General features: G+C 39.0%; 1 protein-coding gene across 3 annotated transcripts in view; it reads right to left on the reverse strand.

Annotated features, from left to right (window-relative positions):
* Positions 1 to 3570: 3570 nt before the first annotated feature.
* The window catches only part of PUR2 (Glycinamide ribonucleotide (GAR) synthetase), a 42325-nt gene continuing 28007 nt past the window's right edge, over positions 3571 to 17888 (reverse strand). For all 3 annotated transcript variants that reach the window (XM_010247208.3, XM_010247207.3, XM_010247205.3), the window contains 3 exons: positions 16552 to 16925; positions 6135 to 6665; positions 3571 to 4221 (listed from right to left, as the gene is read on the reverse strand). In XM_010247208.3, coding sequence (XP_010245510.1) covers positions 3805 to 4221; positions 6135 to 6665; positions 16552 to 16925 — 1322 coding nt within the window. In that variant the 3' untranslated portion in view covers positions 3571 to 3804. The remainder of the gene's footprint in view (positions 4222 to 6134; positions 6666 to 16551; positions 16926 to 17888) is intronic.

The raw sequence follows: 17888 nt of genomic DNA on the forward strand, positions 1-17888 counted from the left end.
TGTCATTCGAGCGTGTGACTCATACAACCCGAAAACGAAACCGTTCTGGCCACCGGCTTTTAGGTCGACGGTTTGATCGTCTGATTCGAATGGACGACCCATTATGACAATAAAAATTACAGGGAAAATATTGAGTGTGTGAGGTCCATTGAGCAATATCATACATATTATGTCATTCGAGCGTGTGACTCATACGACCTGAAAATGGAACCGTTCTAGCCACCGGTTTTCAGGTGGACGATTCGACCTTCTAGTTCGAACGGACAACATGTTCTAACAACAAAAATTTAAAATTATATATAAAAAAATAGCCAAAAACCATTGAACGGGTCAACAAGTTAACAGTTCGACCACTCAAGTCAATGGGTCATTGATCGATTCAACGGTTTTTTGCCAGGGACCGTGATTGAGGTAAAATGGAACTGGTTGCTTGGACAGCTCCCAATTAAAAAAAAAAAATTGGACAACCCATTCTGACAACAAAAATTACAGGCAAAAAATTGAGTGTGTGAGGTCCATTAAGCAGTACCATACGTGTTATGTCATTTGAGCGGGTGATTCATACAACCTGAGAATGGAACCATTCTAGCCACCAGTTTTCGGGTCAACGGTTCGACTGTTCAGCTCGAACGGATGACCCGTTGTGACAATAAAAATTAAAAAAATAAAAAAACGACCAAAAACCATTGAATGGGTCAATGGTTCGACCGCTCGGGTCAATGGATTGTTGACCGATTCAATGATTTTTGGCTAGGGACCGAGGTTAGGATAAAATGAAACCAGTTGCCTGGATGGGATTAAAAAAATAAAAAGACGGCCAAAAACCACTGAACAGGTCAACGGGTCAATGGTTTGATTGCTCAAGTCAATAGATCATTGACCAATTCAACGATTTTTGGCCAAAGACCAGATCAACAGATTAACGGATCAACGATTCCATTCCAGCCCCTGCGAAGCAGGGCCCTCCACTAGTTTTGTCATTAATTCTAGTGTGAAACTCTCCAATTGAAGCGATACTATCGTACGAACTAGACATTTCAATGGTAAGTTTTCTACTAAATAAGCCTAAATCAGATGTCATAAACAAAAAGTGAATTGGGTTAAGGTGGTGTGGAATAAAGCAATCCCAATGAAGATTTCCTTCTTTGTTTGGAAGCTGTTGAGAGGTAGGGTGGGTGTGGATATGGAGGCTCAATGCTTAGGAATTCTGCTGGTTTTTAAGTGTGTGTGCTGTAAACACTTATGACCTATCCATGGAAGATGCCAATCACCTTTGTGCAGAGATGTTTGGCTAAGAAATTCTGGTGTAACTTTAGTGGTGTTTTGGGGGTGGATTGTAAGAGGGACTGAAAGTAGGTGTAATGTGGGCCATGCCAGCCCGGCACAAACCACATTTTTGTGCTGCCCGGACTATAGAAGACTGTGCCGGCACGGGCCGTGCAGGTTGGTGGGGCCCAACTCGAGCTTGGGTCCATGGCCCGTGGGCCTTTTTCATTTTCTTTCTTTTTTGTTTTCACCACAAAAAAATCAAAAACTCAAAAAATTGAATTAAAAATGACAAATTCAATGATTGTAATAATAATTTGAAAAAGAAAAGGACATGTTAAAATTTTATTCCATATGAATAATCAACTCATACAATAGAAATATAAAATGATTAAAAAATTGAAAAAAATATAATGAAATTGAAAAAAAAAATGCTATAAGCCTATAACCAAATAGAAAATAAAAATTTATAATGAAGTTGAAAAAATTTACTAATAACTTAAAGGTATAAATAAAATTGATGCAAATCCCAAAATTAACAATAATCTAAAAAATTTTCTTCAAGTCTCACTAAGTTGGGATACATTGGATGACATGTCATGTTCTTTTATCTTACAATCTATCTTCGGCATCAAACCAATCTTTTGGACAAATGTACATTTTCAATGTCTCATTTGTCATCCAACTCTTCTCATCTAGAACTCTATTTCCCTAAAATAAGATTTCAATGCTACTGTGGACACCAAATGGGCTAGTAAATCCCGTGTCATAGCCACAAACATAGGATAATTGCTTCACTGTGCTTTCCAACAAGCTAAAATATCAAACGTTCTTATGTTGAAAATTTAGCGGTCTAATAGATGTCTTTTTAAATGGTTAGTGTCTTTATCAGGGCTAGTATCAGATTGTATTTGAAAGGGAGTCCAAAAGGAGCTGGCCACTTTAATAAATATTAATATTTATAAAAAAAATCTAATTAACCCAGTAATTGCTCTTCAGCCTTGGAGTTTGATCTATCGGTTTGTTATTTCAACTTAAATGGAAAGCTTTAAGTCTCCCAAATTACCAAATTCAGATTGAGACACTCATCAAGCCTCCTTGTTGAAATTAAAAAAAAAAAAAATGAGTGTATGAGAATAGAGTAGTATGATATGGGAGATTGAGAGTATGACAATGAGATTATATTTGATTGTTGTGAATTTATGATGAAAATGGTTCAGAGTTAGGGTATTTGTAGGGATTAGAAAAAATTGAATGACTAAAACTCTCCTAAACTAGTCATTTATAGTGGTTGAGAAGGCATTTGGTCATTTATAAAGTTTATTTATCACTTTACTTGAAATGCCCCACTTAACTAACTGTTTATAGTTGTTGGGGGGCATTTTAATCCTTTTTTGCATCCTCTTTGGTAAAATACACAAATGCCCCCCAAAATAGTTGTTTATAAATATTGGGGGTATTTTTGCCATTATACCCCCTTATAACAGCTATAACATGGTTGAGCTGGGCGGTGACACATTTCGTGCTAGCGCCGGGCCACAGGCAATGCCATGCCAGTATGACACATGCTGCTGTTGTGAAGTGCCACGAGCCAAAACCCCTCGGCAGAACCAGGCCTAAGGGGTTGTACTATGCCTGGCATGGGAACGACACCAATCTCATGGCAAAAGCTTTTTCTCTTCTAGATGGCCTTAATTTGGTGGAGACGGACTACAATGTTTTACAAGATATTGTGAAAGAAACCGTCTCTTTGCCTTGTCTAAAGTGCTTTGTTAGATATCACGGAGCTTATGGAGGTGGAGACCACGTCTGTGTTCATAGAGGTGAATCAAGTAGCTGATGTTCTTGCTAATCTGGGATTTGACAGTACTAAATTGGATATGAAAACTGAGATAGATAGGCCTATCCATCCATCTCTTTTACATACTCAATTGGAGGATAAATTGCTATCTCCGATTATGAACAACCATGCTCTCTGAAAATGAAGTCATTTCAAAACAAGCTTTGAAACGTGAAAGCTTACTAAATCCTAATGAAGAAAAGCTCTGAACATCTTCATTCTCCCGAACCTTTTGTATATATACACGAGGTTTTAACCATGCGTTTCCCAACCCAAAATCACAAAATGCCCCTGCTATTACCTACTGAACTTCGTCAACAGAACAATGTTATTGACTTTATTGTCAACAATACAGATTATATTAGCTAAAAGTTATTTAGCAATTCTGCAAACATAATCCGTCCAAGGCCTCATTTGGACCTCAAAGCATATCTGATTCTGCAAACAATCCACATTTTTAACGATAGATCAGAACTCCATTAGAATGGATTAGAATGGATGTGATAAATTGAAGTACCGATATACACTAGTATTGCTACTATGCCATGGTTTTCTGGATGGACCAGAGTAGGCTACTCTCAAAAAGCCCCACTTTCCTGTAAGCTAGTCCCATCTTATCTAATTACTCAGTCCCTCTCGCCAATTTAAGGGATTACAGGAGTAAATTAAATTCATCATCTAGCACATCAAAGACCTGCTTATATTCTGGTTGTCAATTGCTTGTGAGGAAGAGATCTCCAACCAATATCTCGCCGATAGAACCCTTCTGGCCAGTTGATACATTCAACAACTTGGTAAGCCCTCTCCCGAGCTTCCTCAATATCCTTTCCCATGGCTGTTACCCCAAGTACACGGCCACCAACAGCAAGAAAGTTCCCATCAGAGTCAATGGTTGTTCCAGCATGAAATATTTTAACTGATGGAGCAATTAGCTCTGCTTCTTCAAGGTTTCGGATCACAGTCCCCTTCTCATAGGTTCCAGGGTATCCCTGACTTGCCAAAACTACAACCATAGCCGAACCAGGGGACCAGCTCAGTGATACTCCACTCAACTCTCCTCTACACGCAGCAAGCAGAACTTGTGCCAGATCCGACTCCAACCGAACCATCAAAACCTGTGAAAATAATTTCATGACAAGAGTGATTTGAGAAGAGTGTTGTAACATATGGGTGTGTATCATATATGTATTGGGTTTTGAACCCACTAAAACACTGTTTACAGGGTGAAGGGGGATCTCTGTTTAATAAAACAATAAGAATCCCTCCCAACATGCCAAGCACAACTTGTGCCAGATCTGACTCCAACCGAACCATCAAAACCTGTGAAAATAATTTCATGACAAGAGTGATTTGAGAAGAGTGTTGTAACATATGGGTGTGTATCATATATGTATTGGGTTTTGAACCCACTAAAACACTGTTTACAGGGTGAAGGGGGGTCTCTGTTTAATAAACAATAAGAATCCCTCCCAACATGCCAATCCCTGAAACATATGAACAAAATAATAAAAAAATACCATGTCACCCTTTAAGAACACATGAAACACAATTTTTGTGTTTTGTGTGTATTGACACTTTGAACCATTCATAATATCACAACATATGGGTGTGTATGTTGTCATACCAAACCCCTGCACTGATACCATGTCCAAACAGATCAGAAACTGGGATATAACACAACTCCAACAAGACAAAAATAGAGATGACTTCATCCTAATCCTACAAACATCCAAAAATCATTTTTACGGCACCATAAATTAAAAATTGGTTTTCTCAATACCCTTTTACACCATTTTACCCTTACATACACAATGTCAAATAGTTTCACTAAAACTAAAATTGCTACAACCCACGTGAAAAAAAAAAAGCACGTAAACGCCTAAGATGACCCACGAAAATGTCTTGTCATCTAGGCATAGCCTTAACAACTATGGTACAGAAAACCATCCTGCGCACAAGGTGCAAAGAAGAGAGGTCCAGTGAAGGGTGCAGAGTGCAGTGTACTTCAATACCAAGGCACTTTAATATCTTTTCATCTCATATACCAATATCTTGTTCATTTCAAAAGATGCAGAAACCTTTGAAATTTTGGGAAAAATCAATTTTACTTGCATGAGGTACAAATATGATATTGCAAGAAGTGCAACTTAAGTACGTGGAATTCCTAGAACCCAGGAGCAAGGAAGGCATGCACCTAAACAAAATGAAACTGATTTTTAAAGATATAAAAGAAAAAGATAAGAATATGCAAATCTAAATTTTTGCAGAAATACAAACTGTAGCTCAATTAGTTACGGCATCAACATGAAGACCATGGCCACATATGTTGATTGCCTACATGGGAAAGGCATTTAAACATCATACAACCTGCCATACGGCAAATTCAACATCAAGTTCAAGGTTAACTCATCAAAACATTGCAACAAGTCAAAGAGCACCCTACAAAGTACAAACCAAGCAGTCAGGGCATGAATCATCAATGAATATATGGTGTAATTACATGATTCAATGATAATGACTGAAGGGCTACCATGTTTGTTCTTTTCATGAAATTAGTAAGTTTCTTTAAGAACAGAAGAAATATAAAAAAAAAGTGTTATACAAGCTGAAGACCTGTTTATAAGAATGTCAAGATACCCAAAAAAATCAAGACATCACAGATTCCAAAAAGGATGTGATCCACCAAACACCATTACTATGCAAGGACTCCTACACAATTAGGTAGAAATAAAATCAAACAAAAGATAATAGCCACAACTCAACACAACCACCTGACTGACATATTTTCTGTTGATTGTTGCTATGTCCAAGAGGATAAAAAATCAGATTGACACAATCAATTTATTCAATTGACTTCTAACGTGTGAATGTCATAGATTAAACCAACAAAAAGGTGTTTACACACTGAATCCATGCAATGCTGTCCAAAGAAGCTTTCCTTACAATGTCACTAACATTTATATTCTATAATACCCAGATTAAAGATACAATAAGAAATAGATTACCAACTAGAGATCGGTTAACTAACCTGACATTCTGGATCACCAAAACGCACATTGTACTCAATGAGCTTAGGCAATCCTGATTTCTTCTCAATCATGAGTCCAGCATACAAGACTCCAATAAACTTGCAGCCTTCTGCAGACATCCCTTTCACAGTTGGGATGATTATAGAACTCATGACCAGAGATTTAAGTTCTTCTGTTAACACGGGTGCAGGAGAATATGCCCCCATTCCACCTGTATTGGGCCCTGTATCACCATCCCCAACTCGTTTGTGGTCCTGAGCAGATTCTAGAGGTATGGCATTTTCTCCATCCACAAGGGCAAAGAATGAAGCTTCTTCCCCTTCAAGAAATTCCTCAACAATGACTCGACAACCGGCAGACCCAAAAACACCCTTCACGAGCATAGAATCAACAGCTTCATATGCCTCCTCTAGGGTCATAGCAACAACAACTCCTTTCCCAGCAGCCAGTCCATCTGCTTTTATCACAATAGGTGCTCCTTGCTCTTGGATATATTGCTTTGCTGCATGTGGGTCTGTAAATGTTTGATACTGCAGCACATAAATTATTACAACTGGAAATACAGAAATTCACAGTAAAGTTCTGCAAGATTCATAACAGTAAAAATTAAGAACAACCAAATAGTCATTTCCAGAGGAAACAATAACTTCTCAATAGGAAGAAAAGAGATTAGCACAAAAATGGCAGGGAAATTTAGCTACTTTTACATTGAAGAATCTATAGGGCAGCTTTAAACTTTGATGGCTATAGCACTGGTAATCCGGGAATGTCAGGCATAGCTGACTCCACTAGAACTGAACTATAGCCGTGTTGCAGGGGTTAAGGATGGGGCAGACCCTAAACTTAAAGAACATCAACCTATCCAGAGAAACATTAAGGAACTTCATTGTGCCGGAAGGGAAGAAAAGGGTTGGAAAAGATCAAATACTATGGATAACCTGCAAAAGAAGAACTGTTTCTTTGTTTATCCCCAAACTGGTGTATTTTGTGTAAAGTGCATAATGAGGACTGCCACCACTTGTTATCTTGTGCTTTTGCTGCTAATATTTGGAATTGGGTCTTATGATGTTTGGGTGCAAGTGGATCATGCCCTCTGAAGTAAACTTGCTTTTTGATCCGTCTACTTTTGGGCAACAAACTAAGAGATGGAAACTGATGTGGAAGTGCATCAGAGCAGCCATCTTGTGGAATATTTGGGAGGAGAGGAATGCTAAAATATTCCAAGAAAAGGAAAGCACCCATGAAGTAAAGAAGTGTTTTTTGACAAGAACAATTCATTGGCTGAAAACTTCAGATTTGTTTAGAGGTTACTCCTTTGATGATCTCTGGAAAATCTGGGCAGAGGTGGCCTCCACAACCCCAAAAAAGAATAGACTACAGACCTCATATAAAGGGTGTGGTAAATCTGAATTTTAATGGCAGCAGTCAAGGTAATCCAGGGCCTTTGGGGATAGGAGGGATCTCAAGAGATAAGAATAGCAACATCCTATCCCTATTTTCATGACCAGTGGGAGTTGGCGATTCTACAGGGGCTGAGATATTGGTTGTGGTACAAGGAATACATGTTCAACTAGGAGTGGAAAATCTGATAGTTAAGGGAGATTCTAAGGTGGTAGTGGGTTGGTTGTCAAGTCCAGAAACAGTTTTCTAGGGCTACAGGGATCTTCTTAAGAAAGTCAATTGGCTCACAAGGAATATGTCAATCACTTTTTAGTGGGCAGCAAATCAGAAAATGCCATGGCTGACTCTTTAGCAAAACAAGGGGTCTCAAGGGTCAAATTATTTTGTTCCACCCTATGATTGTATTCTGTTAAGAGTTTGCTTTGCTCTCACCTCTAAGGGGAGGTAACATCCCATGCCTCCTCTAAGGATGAATGTATACTTCCTTTCTTATCATTAATAACATTATTATTCATTTATCAAAAAATGAAGATAATAAGTTGGAATGTGAGAGGTTTAGGAGCAAGGAAAAGAGCCTTGATACAAAAAAAAAAGTTATTAGATAGGAAAAGCCGGATATTATCCTAATCCAAGATCTAAGGTGATGGATTTTGATAAAAACAAATGAGCTAGGAGTATCTGGAAAGCTAGGGGTTAGAGTTGGGCTATGTTTCTTGTGTGGGGAGCTTCATGTGGTAATGTGACTATGTGGAACAATGAGGTTGTAATCGAAATGGAGCATCTGATTGGAATTTTTTAGTTTCAATTAAGTTTAAGCAGATGTATATGGACCAAATGGGATTCCAATGTGATATGATTCCTGGAAGAGACTATATAACCAAAGTTGGAGGTTTAATTTAAGTATGAGGAGATTTAATCAAGTTTTGATGCTTTCAGGTTGAAAGAGATTCATTTGGCCCATATTAACTTTACTTTGTCCAACCTACAGGCAAACCCAGTTTGCTCTAAACTGGACAAATTCTTATTCACAATTGATTGAGAGGAGCATTGGAGAGGTCTAGTTTCTAGAGCCTTGCCAAGAGTTACTTCGGATCATTGGCCAATTTCCATTTCTAAGAAAATTTGGAGGGTAGAGGTCCTACCCCATTCAGATTTGAGAATGTGGTTACGCATTGATGAATGTAGGAAGAGAGTTAAAGTTTGGTGGGAAGAGAGCAATCCAAGGGTACATTGGGAAGGTATGAGGTTCTAGAGGAAGATGAAAGAGATCAAAGGCAAAATTAAGGAGTGGAACTTGCAATAATTTGGCAGGATTGAAAAGCAAAAGCAAGCATTGGTGTCTCAAATTGAAGTTATAGATGGGGTTGGTTTGCTGGGGGAAAGTGACAAAATTGAAAGATGGAGGTGATTAATCCGGGGCTAAACTCAACCTTTATCGCTTTGATACTGAAGAAAGTAGAAGTGTTGCATCTTAAGGATTTTAGACCAATTAGCTTGATACATAGCCTCTACAATATCATTGCCAAGGTACTATCTCAAAGGATTAGATTTGTTCTCCCCCTCATTATCTCACAAAATCAAGGGGCTTTTGTTAGGGAAAGGCAAATAATTGATCAGCTTCTGATTGCTAATTAAAGTCTTGAGGATTTGAAGAGAAGTGGGAAAGAAGGGTTTATTTGTAAATTGGATTTGGAGAAGGCTTATGATCTAATGGATTGGGGTTTCTTGAAGGATGATATGGTGAGCTTTGGTTTTGGTGATAGGTGGTGTAGATGGATCTTGGGATGTGTTAAGACCTGTCATTACTCAATTCTAATTAATGGGGCAGTGGTATATCATTTTCCAGCTAGTAGGGGAATTAGGCAAGGAGACCCACTTTCCCCTTTCCTGGCCATGTTGATTGCTGAGGTGTTTGGGAGACTCATAGAGAGGGCAAATTCAAGAAATTTAACAAGGGGATGGAGAGTGGGAAGAAATTAGGTATCAACGGTATTTTAAAAGCGCAAAGTGCAAGGGCCAATTTGCGCCTAAGGCACAAGACAAGCCACGTGCCTTTTTTAAGCAAGGCACAAAATTACAAAAAAAAAAGCTAAAAATAAAAAAAAGTCAGAAAACAATGCCAAAAATTTTAAAAATTCAAAAAAAAATATTAAACATAACATTAATAAAAATATAAATTTAATTTTAAAATAAATGTTTTAAAAAACCTATTACCTAAAATTAAAATATATAAACATAACATGTAAAACGTATTCAAATGAAAATTTAAAAATAAAATCCAACATATAAAGCATTTTCAAGCATGTAAAATCCACAATCTCTTTATTTCCTTAATTGAATTGCTTCAAGTAGCTAATGTGATGTAAAACATATTGCATTCTTGATTATATGAGTCGCCTTTGTACCATGCCCCTCGAGGCAAGGCCAAACAAGTCTATGTTAGGGTCTGAAATTCTTATTTCTCGCATAAAAAATAATGATTTTATAACTTTCATTGTCTTTTAAGAAGACATTAGCAAATCGGGGGGGTTCTCGGAGCTTTGGTGAGCAAGTGAAATAAGAATTTCATACATTGCAATAAAATATATTCTTAAAAGGCAATGAAAGTTATAAAATCATTATTTTTTTGTGAGAAATAAGAATTCCAGACCCTAACATAGACTTGTTCGGGCTTGCCTCGAGGGGTGTGGTTGGGGGTCCGAGGGCAGAGCCCCCGACCCAGTTGTTGGACTCAAAAGAAATAAAAGAACACAATTTTAAAAAAGCGCACGCCTAGGCTGAGGCGCAAGGTGCATCAGGCGCATGCCTAGGCACACCAGGCGTGCACCTAGGACTTGGGCGAGGCGCATACCCCAAAATGTGCCTCGCCTGTGCGCCTAGGCATGCCTTTTAAAACACTTGGTTTCAATTACTTACCTACAGTTCGCTAATGATACCATTTTATTTGGTGAAAAGGATGAAATTAGCCATGTGACGAACTTAATGTTGGTGGTGCAAACTTTTGAAAGAATGTCCAATTTAAAGATCAACTTAGAGGAGAGTTGCTTGGTGGGAGTGAATATAGAGGAAAGGAACATTTCAGAAAGTGCAGAAATTTTGGGATGTACTGTTTTCCCGATGGTCGATGATCTATTTGGGTTTACCTTTAGGGGATAATCCAAAAAGAGGTAAGTTTTGGGATCTTATGGTAGAGACAATTACTAAGAGGTTGGTGGGGGTAAAAGAACAATTATTTGTCCCTTGGAGGAAGAATTACATTAATCAAATCTACCTTGGCCAACTTCTTTTTTATCAACAACACAAGAAAAATTTATTATTAATTATAAAAAGGAGTATAATAAGGAATTGTGGGCAAAGATTAAGCCCAAAACCACTTTCGATATTTACAAAACAGCCCAAAACATGGACTGTCTCTGGATTCCACGTTTAGCCATCCCATCTACCACACAGTTTGCAGATCTTCTAATCCACTTCACTTGGATTATCATATCCTTACGAACCTGCTTGAAATGTCTGAATTCATTCTTTAACTGCCATATTACTCCTTCCCCCTTTTACAACCAGTCCACAACAATTCTGGAATCACCTTCAATAATCAGTCTGTTTTTTTTTTTATGAATGAATGGTATTTTATTAAATAGAGATAGAAATAGTACAAGCATGGAGCACCCTAAGAGGAGGCACGAGGTGTTACCTCCCCTTAAAGGTGGTTCCAAACCCAACTCTTTTCAGATTGCAGTTACAAATTAGCCAAAAACAGAGAATCCCTTGAAGCCCCTTGTTTAGCTAAAGAATCTGCCAAAGCATTTGCCGATCTACTAACCCATTGAAAGCAAACTGACATGGTGTTCGTAAGCCATTTGACTTTTTTGATGATGTCCCTATATCCCCAAACAACAGTTTCTGGGTCCAACATCCATCCCACTATCACCTTAAAGTCTCCTTCAACTATCAAATTAGTAACTCCAAGTTGGTTGGAAGTCTGTAGTCCTTGTACTACAGCTAATATCTCAGCCCTTGTAGAGTCTCCATAACCCACTAGACCTGAGAATAAGGACAGAATGTTGCCATCCTTATTCCTCAAGATCCTTCCTATACCCGGAGGTCCTGGATTGCCTTGATTGCTCCCATCACAGTTCAACTTCACAACTCCTTCTGGAGGGGGTAACCAACTTGCTTGTGTTCTATTTTTCTTGGATGATGTGGAGGCCACTGCTGCCCAACTCCTTCGAAGGTCATCACTAGAGTAATCCGCAAAGAGATCAGTAGTTTTTAGCCAAAGGATTGCCCTTCTCAGTATACAATCCTTATTTCAGCAATGCTTCTCTCCTCCTGGAAAATTCTGGCATTTCTTTCCTCCCAAATGGTCCATAAGAGGAATGCCCTAATACATTTCCACATTACTTTCCCTCTCTTTGTTGACCAACCAAAAAAAGACAGATCAAAAAGCAGATTTACTTCAAGAGGCAGGTTCCACCTGTACCCAAACAGCATAAAAACCCAATTCCAAATATTTAATGTAAAAGAGCATGAAATCAGTAGGTGATAACAGTCCTCATTCTGCACTTTACATAAAATGCACCAATTGGGGGACAAGCATGAATAACGTCTCTTTTTTTGTATATTGTCCACAGAATTAATTTTACCATAATACACTTCCCAACAAAAACCAGCAATTTTAGGTGGAATTGGCCTTGACCAGACTTCTTTAACTGGGAACAACAAAGGGGAAGGAGTAGAGCAAAGGGACTTAAAGAAGGAAGAACAAGAGAAGGAGCCACTCGAGGTCAAAGACCAAATTCTTCTATCTGGTTTAGGAGGGTCCAAACAAACAAAATCAAGTAAAAGTAAGAGCTCAGAGGAAAAAACCAATTCCTCATCCCTCAACCCTCTATGAAACCCAAAATCCCAATTAAGAGACAATGGGAGAATGGGGGGAGAAAGAAACCTCAAAACAGGCTCCTTTTTATAGAGGAAAATAGAAAAAAGGGAGGGATAGAGGTCTTTTAAAGGTTGGTTGCCCACCCAAACATCATCCCAAAAAAGCACAGAATCACCACTGCAGACATCATACCTTACGAACTTGAGAAATTTTGGGAGGATGCCAAAAATTGCCTTCCAAGGTGTAGCGAGTGCGGCCCGTTGAGATACCCCGGCATCCCAATCAGATTCAGAATAGCCATGGCTACTTTCCAGGTCACTAGCCTATTTTCAAACTTCTCTACCACCGGGATCCAAAACCTACTTTCCTTTGGATTTGCACCTAGGGGAAGTCCTAGATAGGTCAAGGACCAAGCAGAAATAGGGCATTCTAAGTAGGCAGCAATAGACTCCAACTCCCTTCCCTCCACATTTAGCCCCACCATTCTCAAGATTTATTTTCAGGTTTGAGACATTCTCAAAGAGGGTTATTAGATTTCTCAGATTCCTTACTGTTGACAGGTGTTATTGTACACAGGTTTAGTACCGCAAGGGTACTGTTGTAATTTCCCCATCTTTATGTTGTACGACTAGACTAGTATAAATAATATCTACTGCACACGCCTGCAGCATTCTTTGGGGCTTTCAGTCCTCTTGCCTCTCCTCTCCTCCCTTCCTCTCTTCCTCCTCTCCTCTCTTCTCTTCTCTTGCTCTTGCTCAACATGGTATCAGAGGAAGTCGTCCAGGCCTGAAGGGTGGTGCCAAGCAAAGCTGTTGTGGTCAATGTCGAGCAGATAGTCTTTTCATCTCCCAGTGTTGTATCCATCGAACTGCTAATTTGTTGTGTTCAGTTCGACCTTATGCAAGAAGATGCATGCCTGATTCTTCGTCTTCCAGCATAGAAAAAGGGTTCTAGTTATAGAAACTTTTCATCTTCCGGACCAGAAGTTGTATCCATTGTTTGTTCGACTGTAGAGAGGCTATCATCTGAGGTTTGTAGAGGAACTTCTGGTTTACAGAGAGGCTATCAACTGATGTTCAAAGAATTGGTGTTGTATTGATCTCATTGACCGACTGTTCGGCTACCCTGTTGATTGACTGTTCGGCTACCCTATTGATCTCATTGACTGTTCTACCAAGTCTGCCGATTAGATGTGGTTAACTTCACCTTGTAATTTTTTTTTTCATTCAGTTGGGGGGTCATTTGACCTCTGTAAAATCGTAGGTCATACAGACCTGGTTATGTATTGCAACTGCAGTGTTGGTTTTTTGGATTCCTACTAAACCGTAGGTCATACAGACCTGTTCAAGTACTGCAACAGCAGTGTTCAGTCTTTGCTCCCAGTGAAACCGTAGGTCAGAAGGACCTGTTGTTGTGCTATGCTGAATAGGTCCCAAAAACATACCTACAATATTTCCACTTTCCTCCCTGATGACCCCACCAATACCCGAAGGTCCAGGATTTCCCACGCAGCTGCCATCAAAATTTAATTTCTTCCATCCAGCACATGGAGGCAACCAAACCTCAGTTATTTTTTGTCTTCAAGATTATGAGAGAGCAATTTATCCCCATGAGCTAAAAAATTCTTCAACTTTAAACACTGCAAAAAGCTTTAAGGTTTTCACCCAATATGCCACCCTTAAGATTATAATGTCTAACACAGCTTCCTTGTTCCTTTCTTTGTCTTCAAAGATTCTTAAGTTCCTTTCTTCCCAAATCTACTTTGGCCAACTTACCAGTTTACAACTTGTCAGTGTTTAGAATTACCATTGGGGTGGCAAAAGTATAGAGAAGTTGATGAGGGATTTTTTGTGGGAACTAGGGGAGGAAAAGAAGGATCACAAAGTAAGTTGGGAGTTGGTGTATAGAAGTAAGAAATACGGTGGTTTAGGACTAGGGAACATACAAAAAAGGAACACAGATCTTCTAGGGAAATGGTTGTGGAGATTGTCGATGGAGAGGGACAAAGTTGTGGGCAAAGGTGATAGTTAGTATTCATGGTCTTGCAAAGGATGGTTGGGGCTCTGGAATTATGGCTAGGACTACAAGGGCTTCACCTTGGAAGTCCATTTATGATGTTCTACCACTCTTTTTACCACACATCAGGTATAGTCTGGGAGATGGAAATCAAGTGAAACTTTGAAAGCATGTTTGGGTGGGCAATGAATCACTAAGAACACAATTCCCTTCAATTTATACTATTTCCAACCATAGGGAGGAACATATTTCTTGCTTTTTGGCCTTCCTAATTCAAATGGAGAGTGTAATTGGGATTTGGGGTTGAGAAGAGGGCTACATGATTATGAAATGAACACTATCATCAACCTCCTGCAGAACTTGAAAGGGGTGTTTTTGGAAGTTACCTCTTGCAATTCCTTCTTTTCAGCCCTTATTCATTCAAGTGAAAGCCAAGGGCCTTCCTTTCCTTCCAAAGAAATTTGGTGTAATCCTATTCCTCTCAGGGTGGGTGGCTTGTGCTAGGAAATATTTTTGGAAAGAATTAATACTTGTGAGCTACTACAAAGAAAAAGACCCAAATGGTGCCTTTCCCCTCACTGGTTCTCCCTATGCAAAGTTAATGGTGAAAATTGCTATGACTTATTCATGCCCTTTTCTTCTTCAATTTGGGAATGGTTCCTTTGTTTGTTTGGGTGCAGGTGGAACCTCCTAGTGAACAAAGCCTATTTGCTTCAACTTCCTAAGCTGGTCAAAAAAGAGAAGATTACTATGGAGATGCACAAGGGCAGCAATGTGTTGGCCAATTTGGGAGGAGAGGAATCAAAGGCTTTTCCATGAAAAATCAAGAAGTATAGAAGCTGTCATTGAAGCTATCTCCATCAAGTAGTGCATTGGGTGAAGTCCTTGGGTATTTTCAGAAATATTCCTGCCATTGAAGTGATGAGGAAGTAGAGGAACGTGGTTGATTCTGCTCCTGCTAAGGAGGTGGTCAAGCCATTGTGGTCCCCACCCTTTAGTTGTTTCATTAAACTTAATTTTGATGGCAGTAGTGAAGGTAATCCAGCTCCTTCTAGCAATAGAGGAGTTTTCAGGAATGAAGAAGGAAATATATTGCACTGTTCTCAGGCCCAATTGGTGAAGGGGATTCCTTAAAAGCTAAAATTATGGCTGTTATGGAAGGGATCCAAAGGGCTAAAGAGCCAAATATCAGGAAGCTGGTGATAGAAGGTGATTTGAAGCTTGTAATTAGCTGGCTTCAAAAATAGGAGGAAGAGGGATAGTGGTGCTACATTCACAAAAAGAGAAAAGCTGTTAATTTGCTGCAAGGCGTAGAGGTGTCTTGCAATTGGGTTAAAAGAGACACAAATGCTGTTTCTGACACACTTGCTAAACAAGGGGTGGGAAAGAATGAGTTATTTTGGGTTGTTCTGTAATCTTCCTTTTGGGGAAGGCTAAGATTGTTTATCCCTCCCCTTTCTTTGTACTAAATTTCTTCTTTTATTAAAAATGATTCTGTTATTGATAAAAAAAATGAGACTCTAAGACAGTGGTGGGATGGCTAACAAACAACAGCAAGGGACATGGCAACACAAGCATAATTTGAGAGACAAGACAGCAAGGGAACTGGCTGCAAACTTCAAATGGGTCCATAGATCAGCAAACAGCTTTGCTGATTCCTTGGAAAAGATTAGGCTAACAGGAAAGAATTGTTTTGGGGAACAACCATCTAAATGGTCTCTTGTAAAAGTGTGAAAAGGGGTTAGGTGGTAGTAGCCAGCCTAACTTAAGGGAATACCTATATGTATGATTCTATGTATGTGTGTATGTGTATATATATAGCATTCTTTAAGTTCATTAATAATAATGATTACTAGTTACCTATCAAAAGAAAACTCAACACAGTCACATACAAGAATTGGTTGCATGTACACAACCCAATATGCTCAGCAGAGCCAAAGAAACACGAGTTTTTTTCTTTTCTTTTCCATTTTTTTTCCTACCTTATTTTTTTGGGGAGGAATTACATGGTGAGGATCATCCATAAAATGCCAGATATGCTCATATTCCTATCATACTGGACAGAGAATAACTTGGATGAAGAAGGTATCAAGAAACATTAAAAAAACCATACGAACCTTTGCAGTGGGAATACCATATTTGTCACACAACTTCTTCATGAAGTCCTTTGAGCCTTCCAAAACAGCAGCCTCAGATGAAGGGCCAAAAGTAGGGATACCAGCATTCACAAGGTCATTTACAAGGCCTGCAACCAAAGGAGCCTCTGGTCCTACAACAACAAGTCCCACTCCCCATGTGCGGCAGAATGAGATTACAGCTGAGCTGTCAAAAATGTCAAGGTCTGGTATACAGGTAGCATTCCCTTGGGCAGCAATTCCAGCATTCCCAGGAGCACAAAAAACAGCATCACAAGAGGGAGATCGCTGCAAGGCGTAGCATAGGGCATGTTCCCTACCACCACCACCAATGACCAACACAATGACTCTCTCTTCTACAAATCAACAAGGAAAAAAGGAAATGAATCAAATCAACGATAAAGAAGGGAGCAAAAAATATTTACAAAGATACAAACCAATGTGTTAAATTAGAAATATAAATTTTGAGGTGTTGATTTGAAAATATATTCTCCAGAATCAACTGTTATGATCTCGATGTGTACTTTGCTTCTCCAGAGTTGTTAGTGCTGGCGCTTTCACTTATTTTTAACCAAACCATGCATTGCACAAATTTCCTATTATCCATATAAAAACTAAACTTTGATGGGAGTAGCTGGGGGAATCCTGGACAATCAGGGATTGGAGATGTGTTTAGGGATGAGAATGGGTTGGTTACAGCCATGTTTTCAGGCCCAATTGGAGTGGGTGACTCTCTCAGGGCTGAGATCTTTGCAGTTTTGGAAGGAGTCCAAAGAGCTAAGGAGATGAATATAAAAAAACTCATCATTGAAGGGGACTCGGAGGTGGTGGTAGGGTGGCTAAATAAAGAAGATAGCAGGTTATGGATGTACAGTAATGAAAGCAGGAAATTCAGGTGGCTGGTTCAAGAGATGGAAGTTAAGATCAGCTGGATGAAAAGATCAGCTAACTCTTTTGCTGATGGATTAGCTAAGCAAGGAGTTGAGAGGGAGTCATTATTTTGGGCACAAGTGTAATTTTCTCATTTCTCTATTCTTGGGAGCTCAAGCTCCAATTGGAAGATAAGAAAGTTTATCTTCCTCCATGTAATTACTTTTATGATTAATTAATGAAATGTTGTTATTGATCAAAAATATATATATATATAAAAGAATAATGCATTGTACAAATTTACCTAACTGAAAACACAATTTAGTGCATCCATTCTCAGGTGTCAAAGAAAGAAAAGACACTAAGCATCAGAACATACAGTGATACATATACTAAGCAAGATTCTGCACATAACCATATTTTTTGCGGTAAAAGAACTCCATTGCAAA

This window comes from Nelumbo nucifera, chromosome 5, assembly GCF_055504915.1.
Source record: "Nelumbo nucifera cultivar China Antique chromosome 5, China Antique-T2T, whole genome shotgun sequence".
Taxonomy (NCBI): domain Eukaryota; kingdom Viridiplantae; phylum Streptophyta; class Magnoliopsida; order Proteales; family Nelumbonaceae; genus Nelumbo; species Nelumbo nucifera.